The sequence below is a fragment of the Taurulus bubalis genome (assembly GCF_910589615.1).
Source record: "Taurulus bubalis genome assembly, chromosome: 14".
Classification (NCBI taxonomy): Eukaryota; Metazoa; Chordata; class Actinopteri; order Perciformes; family Cottidae; genus Taurulus; species Taurulus bubalis.
Window position 1 is genome coordinate 1,541,333 of NC_136602.1, and position 14,244 is coordinate 1,555,576.

The following is a 14,244-nucleotide window of genomic DNA, read 5'->3' on the forward strand; positions in this document are numbered from 1 at the left end:
TGATTTGTTTCTATGAGTTTCCCCAAACTAGCACACAGTCAGTGATGAATGGAAGTCAAAGTGAACAATACAACGTGAATAATGAAGATGGACTTAACAAATCCTTCATGTATACACTGTTGTGATGGATTTGGACATTTTAGCTTTGACATGATGTTTATGTGGTTTATTATCTAGAATCATCCAACACTTTTGTTAAACGACGATCAAAGATGATGAATTTAGTTTGTTCAAATCAAAACAACTCTTTACAAGTTGTGATTATTTCTCCACAGAAGCTGAATCTGATCCAGAAAGACTCTCGTTTGACATTCAGAGGTTTTTCTTCACACAAACAAATGTTTCAAGACAACAAAGTTGAGTTTTATACACAAAGTAAAACATGTTCCACAGCTTCTCTCAGACAACAGATCATTTCAGGTCATTACATGGACCTCGCTCAGCTCTCAGACCTCCATCTGCAACACCACAAGTCCAGAGAGCTCTCAACCCCCCTGAGTCCAGACCAGCTCAGGTACCCCTCACCTGCTGCACCTGTTTGCAACCACTGAGAGATCAGGTTGCTGCTAACTAACATCAGCTGTGTGATCCTGTACAGGCTGAACTATCTGGACAGCAGAGAGAAGGTTTCTCTACCAGGAGGAGACTCTCAATCCTCCAGAGAACACAGAGACACTGAGGAACCAGGCAAGGACCAGAACCCAAACCTGAACCCAAACCCAGGATAAAGAGGTTCAGTGAATGTGGTGTTGAAGGTGTGGAGGTGGATCAGTGTGTCAGAGGAGACTCTGTAGAAGGACAGAGAGCCAGCAGGACAGTCCACATACACTGCTACTCTACCAGAGGAGGAGGAGGTGGTGGTGATGGGTGTTTCTGTCTTATTGTGACGGACAGAGTAATCACCATTAAAACACTCCAGACTCCAGGACTGATCATTCCATCCAAACAAACAGTCTTTACTGTCTCCTCTCCTTCTGATTCCTCTGTAACTCACTGATATAGAAACTCCTCCTCTCCACTCGACCTCCCAGTAACAGCGACCAGTCAGACCAGTTCTACACAGCAGCTGAGACGAGTAGTCAAACCTGTCTGGATGATCAGGATATGACTGTTTCTCCACCACATGTGTCACCTTCCTGTTGTTGTCAGACAGTTTGAGTTTCCTGTTCACTGTGTTTTTGTCGAGTGTGAGTTCATAGGAATCTGATGGAGAGAACAAGACACAATACAGCTGCAGTTATTAATCTATCATCTGTTCATCTATTGACACTTTGATGATGACATCAGAGATGTGAATGAGTGATGTCACAGTCTGAAGATGGTTGAATGTTTTCATGAATCAAACTCAAAGCACACTTGCACTTCCTCAGACCTGGTCTGACCCATCGGACTCCAGCAGGCTCCACCCTGAAAGGAGGAGGAGTCAGAGCAGCATGAACACATGAACATGACATCACTCTCATCACAGAGCTTTGCTATTCATGTTCACATGGACCACTTATTATTCATCAGCTCATATATTGTTACTTCCAGCAGTTCCACATCAACATGATGACTCATCAGGACTCTTTGTGTTTGTGTCACCTGATGAATGGAAGTCCACTATTCTCTCTCTTAGCTCTGTGTTTGGTCTCCACCTCCTGAGGGAAACATCTGTCTCTTTAGCTGCTAAATGCTCCACTATGTTCACCAGCTGAGCGTCTGTGGCCGACTGTCACCTGTAGCTTCAACAAGTCCACTCTATCAGCCAGAGAACTGTCTCTCAGTGCAAAACAAACCAAAACCAGGTGGAGCTGAACTCCTTTAAACAGCAACTCATTCCTATTGTGATGATTTATCAAGAAGGTTTAAACAGATTGTTTCTTTGTTTGTCTTTTCACAGTAATGTCTGGACTAAAGGGAAACACACACTGGAGGTAGAAGATGAGCATTAAAACATAAAACTATAGTTTCATATGAGCCCACAAACTGCAGCGTGACGACGTTGACGCATGTCAACCCACCATGATGTACAGTAACGAAGTAGAAATACTTCGTTTCTGTACTTATGTCTTTTTTTGGGATATCTTTACTATTTATATTTCTGTTGACTTTTACATCACTACATTTTGCAAAGAAAACTGATACTTTGACTCCGATACATTTCCCCTGAAACCTTCGTTACTCGCTACAAAATCAAATATATCGCTAGAAAAAAAACACATCGGGGACTGTGGTGGAACACAGACTCCACCAAGCAGGTTTGCAGAATCACAATATTATGCATTTGCCCTCTACATCCTCTAGTGCAGTGCTCCCAAACCTTTATTGCGCCACGGACCGGTTACGTAAAATATTTTCACGGACCGGGTCCCATCTCGGGGTGACGGGAGATTTAAACCTTCAGTCCAGTCTACTCCTTAATTTATAACCCGCTGTACAAAGACAGGATGTGGAAATGGAAGCAGGTTCTCAGAGTTTTTTTGCCAATTTCAGGATACTCTGCCTTGGTTTTAATCCAGAACACCAGCAGAGTTAAAACAGACTTTTAAGTTTCATTTTTGAGGTTGAAACAAATCAACACTCCAGAAACACAACAGCTTCATCACCTTCACTCCCTGTTCTGGCTCATCCTGGCTACTGTTCCCTGACTACTTCTGTCTGTATTGATCGTCTGATGTGGGACTCAAACAGTTAGATGAGTCTCTGGTAGTTTGAGGTCAGCTTGGTGTGTCAGGGTCGTATTAACCAGGCTGACAGTGTGACAGAGAACAGGTTTCCACCTCTATCAGACTGATGGTCTGTGGCTGCAGCCTCTTCTTACCTGAGAGTCTCCAGTCTCCAGTGTGGATCCTCCAGTCCAGCAGACAGCAGCTTCACTCCAGAGTCTCCTGGATGATTGTAGCTCAGGTCCAGCTTTCTCAGATGGGAGGGGTTGGAGATCAGAGCTGAGGCCAGAGAAGCACAACATTCCTCTGTGAGGTTACAGCCTGACAGCCTGCAAACACACAAAAACACACACATCACATCTTAAGACAATCTTAAGGAGGATACGAGTTTATCCATGAATGTAAATCAGGATTTAAATGTCCATTAGTTTTACATGTTGATGAATCCTGACCTGAGAATCTCCAGTTTCCAGTGTGGACTCTCCAGTCCAGCAGACAGCAGCTTCACTCCTGAATCCTGCAGGTTGTTGTTACTCAGGTCCAGCTCTCTCAGACTAGAGGACTGGGAGCTGAGGACTGAGGACAGAGCTTCACAGCTTCTCTCTGTGAGGTTACAGTCACTCAGTCTGAAGAGACAAGGAGGAAGAAAAAATAAGCAATACGTGTAAAAGATAGCAGCATATTTAACTTGTGATCTATGAATCTAACTCTCTCTGTACTTACAGAGCTTTGTTGGAGGCTTTGACCACTGGCAGCAGCCTCAGAAGAGCCTCCTCTGAAGCAGAGTATTTCTTCAGGTCAAACACCTCCAGATCTTTTCCTGATGACAGTAAGATGAAGACCAGAGCTGACCACTGAGCAGGAGACAGTTTATCTGTGGAGAGACGTCCTGAACTCAGGGACTGTTGGATCTCCTCCACTAGAGAACCATCATTCAGTTCATTCAGACAGTGGAACAGATTGATGCTTTTCTCTGGAGACACATCCTCACTGATCTTCTTCTTGATGTATTCAACTGTTTCCTGATTGATCTGTGAGCTACTTCCTGTCTGTGTCAGCAGACCTCGTAGGAGAGTCTGATTGGTCTCCAGTGAAAGACCCAGGAGGAAGCGGAGGAACAAGTCCAGGTGTCCATTGGGACTCTGTAAGGCCTTGTCCACAGCACTCTGGTAGAGATGTTTGGGTTTAGGTTTGTCTTTAAAGACTTTAGACAACCAGGAGGTTGTTTGTTCTTCTGCCAGCAGGTTGACACCAGAGTTGATGAAGGTCAGATGGACATGAAGAGCAGCCAGAAACTCCTGAACACTCAGATGGACGAAGCAGAACACCTTGTCCTGGTACAGTCCGCTCTCCTCTCTAAAGATCTGTGTGAACACTCCTGAGTACACTGAGGCTGCTCTGATATCGATGCCACACTCTGTCAGGTCGGATTCATAGATGATCAGGTTCCCTTTCTGCAGCTGATCAAAAGACAGTTTTCCCAGGGGCTCAGTAGTCTTCCTGTTCTCTGGACTCCAGTGTGGATCTGTCTCAGCTCCTCCATCATACTTGACCTTCTTCACTTTGGACTGAACCACCAGGAAGTGGATGTACATCTCAGTCAGGGTCTTGGGCAGCTGTCCTCCCTCTGTGGTCTTCAACACGTCCTCCAGAACTGTAGCAGTGATCCAGCAGAAGACTGGGATGTGGCACATGATGTGGAGGCTTCGTGAGGTCTTGATGTGGGGGATGATCCTGCTGGCCTGCTCCTCATCACTGAACCTCTTCCTGAAGTAGTCCTCCTTCTGTGGGTCAGTGAACCCTCTGACCTCTGTCACCAGGTCAACACAGTCAGGAGGGATCTGATTGGCTGCTGCAGGTCGTGTGGTTATCCAGAGGCGAGCAGAGGGAAGCAGTTTCCCCCTGATGAGGTTTGTCAGCAGCACATCCACTGAGGTGGACTCTGTGACATCAGTCAGGACCTCATTGTTGAGGAAGTCCAGAGGAAGTCGACACTCATCCAGACCGTCAAAGATGAACACAACCGGGAACTCTTCAAACCTGCAGATTCCTGCTTCTTTGGTTTCAGTGAAGAAGTGATGAACAAGTTGCACCAAGCTGAACTTCTTCTCTTTCAGCACATTCAGCTCTCTGAACGTGAATGGAAACGTGAACTGGATGTCCTGGTTGGCTTTGTCTTCAGCCCAGTCCAGAGTGAACTTCTGTGTTAAGACTGTTTTCCCGATGCCAGCCACTCCCTTTGTCATCACTGTTCTGATTGGTTCCTCTCCTCCAGGTGAGGCTTTAAAGAGGTCTTCTTGTCTGATGGTGGTTTCTGGTCTGTGTGGTTTCCTGGATGATGTTTCAATCTGTCTGACCTCATGTTCATCATTGACCTCTGCAGTCCCTCCCTCTGTGATGTAGAGCTCTGTGTAGATCTGGTTCAGAAGGGTTGGGTTTCCTGCTTTAGCGATCCCCTCAAACACACACTAGAACTTCTTCTTCAGGTTAGATTTGAGTTTACGCTGACAAACTCCAGCAGGAAGTCCTGAATGAACACACAACAAAGAAGATCAATGAGTCAAAGAATAGATTTCAACATGTCATTTCCTCAAAGAATGAGTCTATGAATATATTCTGGTCTCTTGAGACATTAGTAAATGTCCCATTTATCCAGCATGTTAAATCTTTAGAGAAATCCTCTTACTGCTCTGCAGACAGTCAGCCAGCTCCTCCTCCTTCATGCTCCTCAGGAAGTGCAGTGAGATCTTCTGAAAGGCTTCTCTGCACCTCCTCCTCTGCTCTTCATCCTCACCGTCCAACACCTCCTCATCCTCTCTCTGAATCTCTAAGCATTCTGGGTAATCTGAACTCATAACCTTCTGGATCTTCTTCAGCTCGTCCTTCACAAAAGTGAGGATGTTCTCCTCCAGCAGCTGGAACAGAATATTATATGAATGACAAACTAAAACCATGGAAGCAAACATCAGATCCATGTTGGACAGACTGACAACCCACTGGTCTAAAGAGTGCAGCATGGAGATGGTTGTGAACAGAATAGATGTAAAAGTAGTTGTACATGTACAGACCATAAATATGGAGTCCAGGTGTGTTTGATGCTGCTGGGCAGACGGACCTCTGGGAACCTCTGAGCTCTCCTGGTCCTCTCTGTGGAGGAGTCATGAACAATCAGCTCACATTGTGTTTGCTCCACAGACTGTTTATTGTTCATGATATTAAAACACAAATACAACAATAAGTTAAACATGTTGTGTTCTGTCATGATGAATCATTTTATAAACCAGATGCTAAAGACTGGAGATGAAGGACGACCATCTGTGTGCCAGTTAGTCATCTGCTTCATCTGTTTTAAGAACTTACTCTGGGTCATAAGAACGGCGTCCATCTTTGAAGTAAATCACAGCATCTTTAGACCGATCACTCTTCATGGACACACAGCTGGGTTCAGGAGACTTTTCTCTCTGCAGTGAACTGATAGAAACACTGAGATTACATCATCATCATCATCATCATCATCATTTGATCATGAACAATCAGCTCACATTGTCTCCGTCCTCACAGAGACCAACACAAGGTAAAGGTCCATGAAGTGATATCTGGATGTGGATCAGATGACTCCCTGTACTGGTGAAGGTGTACTAGTCCTACTGGTCCCACTGAGAATCAACAGCTCAGTCTTTCAGCTCACTGTTTTCTTCACCAGTCAGTTTGGTTTAGTCCCACCAGCTCCCACCAAGCCCTCCATGTAGCTCTCCCTCCCTCACTGGACACTGCTGAAGTGCCCTGGAGATCTCACAACAGAGTCTGATAGAAACACGTCATCACTTTGTTTTCATCATCAGTGTTTCCCCTACCGTTATATTAGGCCCCGCCCCCCTGTAATTTTCTCTATAGCGCCGGATCACAACAGAAGTAATTTAAGGTTCCCTTTCCTAAAGAACCTTGTTCTTTTATTAAACAAACTAAACGTACTTATGTTATTGATCTCATCTCCACGACGGCATGTCATTTCTGTCTCTACGTTTACGTCTACTTTGCTCTCGGTATCGCGCACAGCAGAGTTCTGCCCCGATGCTCACAGACAGGTGAGCACTGAGCACCAGCGGAAAGATAGTCGAAAAAGTCAAAAAAATTGCCGCTTGAAACGCTCCCAGGGTGAAGACTACAACACTCGCTCTCCTGCGAGTAGCACCGGAGTAGCTCTCCTGTTCCAAAGTGCTTGTGTCTTGTACCCAACAACGAGCTTGCTGGCTATGTTTGCACATTACCTTTCATTTAGCTGACGCTTTTTTTTTGCTCTATACACCGCAGACACAGCAACGGGGAGCAATCCAGGGTTAAGTGTCTCAAGGACACATCAATGTGGACTAGCGGAGCCGGGGCTCTAACCACCGATCCTCTGATTGAAAGATGGGCATGCTAACCACCAGTGGCGGCCGGCCCATAGAGGGCAATGGGGCTTGGCCCCACCCACCTTGAGCCACCAAAAAAAAGAAGAAAAGAATTAATTAGAAAAATTAGAAAGATATTAATAAATTATACAAATTGTCAATATTTGTGTTTTTGAGCTATGGAATATACCGAGTAATATTTGGAAAATAGGATATCTGCGCAAAATATATGCTTTTCCTGCTTGTCCTACTCTGCTCATGCAGCTCTGAGCTGGAGTGAGAGGAGCAGCTTCTGTGCAGACCTAAGCTACAACGGGGCGGTGTGGCTAAGCTAGCTGCTGGATGCAGTCGTGCTAACGCCGTATTTTACTTTCCATGCTTGCTTTTTAGATCAACATGGACCGATCCAGCATAGACAGCTACGGGAGTAAGGGACATGAAGCACTTGTCGGAAAAATTAAGAAAACTTGAGACCACCAGGAGGACACGCATGGATATAACTCCGTCAAGCTACGAAGCTAGCACGTCCAACTGGTAGGAGACCGCGGGGAAGACCCAGGACACGCTGGAGGGATTATATCTCCAATGGCATTCAATGTTGTTGTTTTCGTTACATCATGTGTTTTACCTGCGTTAAGATGAGATGCTTTTATTTTGAAGGTGGCTCGCAACTATAAAACGGAAGTCTCATTGTATGTCAAAAGCTACGGAAAATATAGTTATTTTCTTTATACAAATTAGAAACAGTAACGGTGTTAGCACTCTGCGGAAGAGGCACAAGAATAGTTAAAGTTGAACAACTGTATATGTTTTAAGGAAATTGCCGTGAGTGTTGGCTCTGTGTGTGTGTGTGTGTGTGTGTGTGTGTGTGTGTGTGTGTGTGTGTGTGTGTGTGTGTGTGTGTGTGTGTGTGTGTGCTATTAATGCAAACATAAGTATTGTTTTTGTGCCTTACATTGGTGATGATATAATTATATATATATATATATATATATATATATATATATATATATATATATATATATATATATATATATATATGTACGTGTGTGTTGGAATAAATGTTAAATATTTAACTGCAAAGTAATAATGTGTGATACCTTTTTTTGCATTGAATCATACTGGGATTAGATGGCCCTACCAAAAAAAATATGCCACCCGCCGCCACTGTGCCACACTGTTGCCCACTGAATGCGCGAATCACCCGAATCTTGGCATTTTGCCAAAAGCTGATTTGCTGTTGCCTCAAAACGAAATGCAGAATTGAGAGCAGCCTGCAACCCCGTTTATAAAGATGTGTAGAGGAAAGCAGCTCACTGCAGACACTAATACTGATACAACATGTCGGCTCACACATCTGCACTCATTCCGTTTTGTTTTGCAAAAAAATTGCTAATCGTTTTCCACAATAAGCTATTTAGTAGTAACTAAATATTAGTTAATGTTTGCACAGATAGAACTTTATTTGCATCAAAGTGATTGCACATTTTATTTATTTTTGGCTGATGGAGCGATCTGGTTTTAAGTGATTTCTTCTATTATTTATAAAAGCAAAGATGGAGGAGTCAAACATTTTGTTATTGCAATCAAAATTCAGCATGGACCATTTTGTTACAATGTAGTTGGGGCGGTGGGGCATGAACATCACTTTGCCTTCTTCATCATCATCCACATAACTTAGTTTTCATCATCATCATCTTGTTTACATCCTCACCTTTGATCATCATTAAAGACTATAGGATGACCCATAGACCAGTTACTCTTCATGGACACACAGCTGGGTCCAGGTTCAGGTCCAGGTCCAGGTCCAGGTCCAGGTTCAGGTCCAGGTCCAGGTCCAGGTATATATATATATATATATATATATATATATATATATATATATATATATATATATATATATATATATAAATCATGTCAGGATCTGGGTGAAGCCCCATACAGTATTTCACTGTATAAAATGTTGTTGTCTCTTGTTGACTTCTTTGTTTAATTATACTATATTTTATGTATATTATAATTTATTTATATTATAATTTAGAAAGAATACTGGAGTTAGCAATTCTCACAAATTCCAACAAAATGGTGTATTTATTTGCTTTTTTATAGTTGTTTCCTTAATGCCATCACATGAGAATAAAAAACCTCCAAAGCACTCAGTAGATCAAACTGAAGGTTCTCTGTGGAACACTAATGATCATCTGATGGATCCTGAAGTAAATGCTGCGCTGCACATTTTCACTTATAATAATGAACCTCATATTTTACCCTTTTGTTACTATTTTGTTATTATGGGATGTTTTACGTTCATTGTTACTTGTGTTCCTTTTCTTATTCCCAGTCTATCCAGTATGAATTAAAGTAATCAGATGAGTCTGAACTTCAACACCACTAATGAACTTTTAAGGGTTTATAAAGAATTAGAGAGAGAGAGGGATGGATAGATAGAGAGAAAAGAGAGGGGGAGAGAGAGAGAGGAGGAAGGAGAGAGAGAGGAAGAGAGTGAGAGAGAGAAAAGAGTAGGAGAGAGAGGGGAGGGAGAGAGTTGGGATTAGGCTCGTGCTGGATTACGACGCGCAGCGCGACACGCGCGAGCTCCGTTTTTGGATTCCTTCCGCACGGCTTTCCCCGACTCACACACACACACACACACACACACACACACACACACACACACACACACACACACACACACACACACACACACACACACACACACACACACACACACACACACACACACACACACACACACACACACACACACACACACACACACACACGCACACACTCTCCAGCCGTATGGAACATGGCCGACGTGCCCTCCCTCGTGAGGATCGGGGTCTCCCTGAAGATGCTCCCCAACAACACGGCGGTCCACTTCAAGTCGGACGGCGCGCGCTTCGGCCAGACGCGCACCATCAAGCTGCTCACCGGCTCCAAGTACCGGGTCGAGGTGGTGGTGAAGCCCGGCGCGGTGCAGGCCACGTAGGTACCCCGTATCTAGTGTTGTTGTTTACTTAAGGTTGATCAGACAAACCGCTCTGTAAATATTGATTATGGAAAACAAATATCCAGACTGAGCATCGTGCTCCAGCTGCCTGCTGACGAAATGTAGATCATTTAATGACAGAACCATGTCAGTCATGAGGAGACGGCACATGTGTGTTATAGACAAAGAGGCATATGGAGCTCTGTATAATAATAATAATAATAATAATAATAATAATAATAATAATAATAATAATAATAATGACGTGTAACGTGCACTGCTTTATATTCATTTTGTTGTTGTTGTTGTAGTTTGGATTTGGGGGTATCCTTTATCAAGGGTCTCTGTAAAATATATAAATAAATATTGTATTAAATATATATTTAATATGCACTTGTTTTTTGTAACGTATCTAACAGAGTTGTCTCCTCTAACCTTTGTGCTACAACATTAGCGGCTAATTAAGGAACTGAGCGCGAGCTTCATCCCTCCGCGTGCCAAGATAAACGGTGACCTAAAAGACGGCAAGTGGCCGCGTTCAGGGACAGTAGGATTTAAGGGCACTACGAAACCTGTACCGCATATAAAGTGGAGGAAACAAATTAAAGTGGAGTTTTTTTTGTGAGTCACAAGCTACAGGGAAATCATTTATAAATGTTTCTTCCTGCTGCGTAACTATAACACTACCGCGCAACATGTCCTCTTTCCTCCACGGTTCAGCGCTCCAAAAGCAGGATTTTACGAGGAGCCCTCGAAGGCAACGTAAACCCCAGTTGGCTGCGCGTCAAATCCAGCACAGATTAGGGACTCCAGGGTTTGGGGCTTTGTGTCTCCGCTGCTCGTGGTTTTGCCCCACAGGTCACGATTATGTAGTAAATGTTGTGTTTTACAAATCTCCCAAATAATGGATTAGTGTTAACATCGAAATATCTGACTGTGAAAAAACACTGAGTGAAAATGAGGTCACACACGTGATGACCTGTTTTGGAATGTCGGGCAGCTCATGCAGCAGCTGGAGACATGTTTCACTACAAAACCCTGAAGCACACGTTTGACCTTCAATAATTGGATTTATAAATTATGAATTTGTGGTTTTAAATGGAAGAGATTTCAATATGTTAGTCTTTGGTTGATGGTAAAATGTCCCAACTCTCACATGACCTTTTGGTTTTCTATGGTCTCACATGACCTTTTGGTTTTCTATGGTCTCACATGACCTTTTGGTTTTCTATGGTCTCACACGACCTTTTGGTTTTCTATGGTCTCACATGACCTTTTGGTTTTCTATGGTCTCACATGACCTTTTGGTTTTCTATGGTCTCACATGACCTTTTGGTTTTCTATGGTCTCACATGACCTTTTGGTTTTCTATGGTCCCACATGACCTTTTGGTTTTCTATGGTCTCACATGACCTTTTGGTTTTCTATGGTCCCACATGACCTTTTTGATGGATCCATTGTGGTCCGGTCTGTCTGCAGGTCCATGAGTGTGGGCGGGGTCACCTTCCCCCTGGAGCAGCAGTCCAAAGACCCCCAGTCGGTGGTCTATGGCGGCCAGTACGACACCGAAGGGGTGACTCACACCAAGAGCGGAGAGAGGCAGCCGGTCCAGATCAACATACAGGTGTGTATTCATGGGTCAGAGGGCATGAAAAGCCTTTTTGAATTAAGATCTGTGTCAGCATGTGGGGACTTTCAGGATCCTGTTTCTGGGAAGTGAGATTCCAGAAACACACACTGGTGTTTTTTCAGAACAAACTCTGGATTCTGCTATAAATGTGTTTAAGATCTTTCAGGAGAGATTTATTTAAGTGAAAAATTAAAAATACTTACAAATTAAAGAAGAAAAGAAAAAAAAATATTTACTATATGTTTTTATAAAAAAATGAACACAAAATCTGGCGGCTTTAATCCTGAGAATTCTACCAACATGAGATGTTAATAAATGTTTTTTATTTTATTTTGGTGTTCAAATGTCGCCTACGAAACACATTTCTGGTCTTCAGCTATAGCATATAGAGATATATATATCTCTCTCTATATATATAGAGAGATATATATATATATCTCTCTATATATAGAGAGAGATATATATATATCTCTCTATATATATAGAGAGAGAGATATATATAGATATAGATATCTATATATATCTCTATATATATATATATATATATATATATATATATATATATATATATATATATATAGATATAGATATAGACATAGATACAGATACAGATATAGCATGAATACACAGACGTTTGGAGGATAATAAAAGCACCGGTGTCCAACGTAATTGTTGACATAAATTTAATTTAAAAACCAACACTTTTAGCTTTCTTAAAAAATATATAATAAAATATAATTTCATCTAAAAAATATATTTCTTTAATAATATAAAAATAAAAATGTCTTTATTTTATATTTTTATGTTTTTACATTTTCATATTTATTAGTTTTAATATATTTATTTATATTTATATACATGTACTAACATATTGAATATACTCTTACCTACAGTTCTTAATACTATTATTATTATTTTTATTATTATTATTTTACTTATAATACTTATTACCTTTTTATTTTATTTATTTATTTTTAGGCCAGTTAGAGGGATAAACAGTAGTTATTTTTCTTCTACTTATCTGTGTGTGTGTGTGTGTGTGTGTGTGTGTGTGTGTGTGTGTGTGTCTGCTACAGTTCGCGGAGGCGGGGCTGTTTGAGACGGTGTGGCAGGTGAAGTTCTACAACTACAGCAAGAGGGAGCACTGCCAGTGGGGCAACAGCTTCAACAGCATCGAGTACGAGTGCAAACCCAACGACACGCGCACGCTCATGTGGGTCAGCAAGGAGACGTTCGTCTGACGCAGGAGCGCTGCGGAGCCTCAGGAGACATGTTCTGTGTCCGCTGATGAAGGAGGCGGAGCTTGTTTTGGTTTTATTGTCTTCCATCGTCATATCAGAAACATCTCAAAGGGATTTTTCTCTGTTTGAAAAGAAAAATGCAACATTTCCCTCTTTTGTGGAGATAAAATGCCTCATTGGATCCTGTGGCGGTACGTTTAAAAAGCAGAGACGTGTTTTCATAGGTTTTCTTTGTTTATGGTGCTAAAACAAATGTGTTTAAATGAAAATAACATATTTAATGAAGGTTAAGGGGAGACACTACAGGTGAATGGGGTCAAATATTAAACTCATAGATATCATCATGAAACTTCCCCAGTTGGTTACTGACTTTATGAATATTGTTTTTTGTATTACAAGTTTTATGAAATGTTGTGTTTAAATATGCAAATGGTACATTATGTAACGGTAACTTTTGGTGAATTCAGAAGAAATGTACAGACGCAAACCGAGAATTAAATACAATAAATGTTGTATTTCCTCTAGAATCAAAGAAGATGAGTTATGGATGAAAAATAGACCAAAATATGAAAATGAACCCTCACAATGGAAACTTTTTTGCCTGAAGTGTCTCGCCTTGAGAACTAAAAATGTAATATTTCTCAAAGACCTCCAGTGTAAACGTTTAATGTGTTTAAAGACTTACGGGTTAAATAATGTTTAGAGACACGTGGTGGACATAGTGTGTACAGTGCTGTGTGTGTGTGAGTGTGTTTATGTGTGTTTGTGTGTGTAACACTGGAGCTACGTGTGACGAGTCTCATTCCAAAATGACTCCCCAACATTTCCAGAAGCAATGTCTCCGCTTTCAAGAGACATTTTCATTTCAGCAGGAATGTTCACGTGTCGTCGTGCGGAGCCACGACATCTGCAGCGAGTGATGTTAAAAACGTGCGTTATGTTTTGAAGAGTGTGCAGCAACGAGGCCAAAGAAAAGCTCTGCACATGGTTTACAACGAAGGAATACAACATAAGGGAATCCCCATCAGCTTGTTTAAGTTGTACACGGATAAATAAAATAAAAAGGACTATTTTCAGATGAAGTGGATCCTCACAGCCGTGAAAAGCATTCGTGTTTTGGAATGAAACTGCGTGTATTTTCATGTGTTCATCCTCGTGAACACTTTACTGCAGTACGGGGTCGTAGGGTTTGTGTATTTTCATGTGTTCATTCTCGTGAACACTTTACTGCAGTACGGGGTCGTAGGGTTTGTGTATTTTCATGTGTTCATTCTCATGAACACTTTACTGCAGTACGGGGTCGTAGGGTTTGTGTATTTTCATGTGTTCATTCTCGTGAACA

The 14,244-nt window shown here is 42.0% G+C and overlaps 1 protein-coding gene and 1 pseudogene across 2 annotated transcripts; one reads left to right on the forward strand and one right to left on the reverse strand.

Moving 5' to 3' along the window:
• Positions 1-604: 604 nt before the first annotated feature.
• LOC306746501 (protein NLRC3-like) lies at positions 605-8,884 on the reverse strand (annotated as a pseudogene). The gene is made up of 9 exons: positions 8,754-8,884; positions 6,009-6,131; positions 5,717-5,795; positions 5,335-5,563; positions 3,372-5,175; positions 3,101-3,274; positions 2,804-2,977; positions 1,355-1,407; positions 605-1,203 (listed from the first exon to the last, which is right to left on the reverse strand). The product of its transcript is annotated as a protein NLRC3-like (transcript).
• A 964-nt stretch (positions 8,885-9,848) lies between these two features.
• cnrip1b (cannabinoid receptor interacting protein 1b) lies at positions 9,849-12,902 on the forward strand (the record flags this gene model as incomplete). Its single annotated transcript, XM_079229978.1, has 3 exons — positions 9,849-10,027; positions 11,511-11,655; positions 12,738-12,902. 3 exons carry the CDS (start codon positions 9,849-9,851, stop codon positions 12,900-12,902), a joined length of 489 nt encoding a protein of 162 aa, XP_079086104.1.
• Between the last annotated feature and the right edge of the window lie 1,342 nt (positions 12,903-14,244).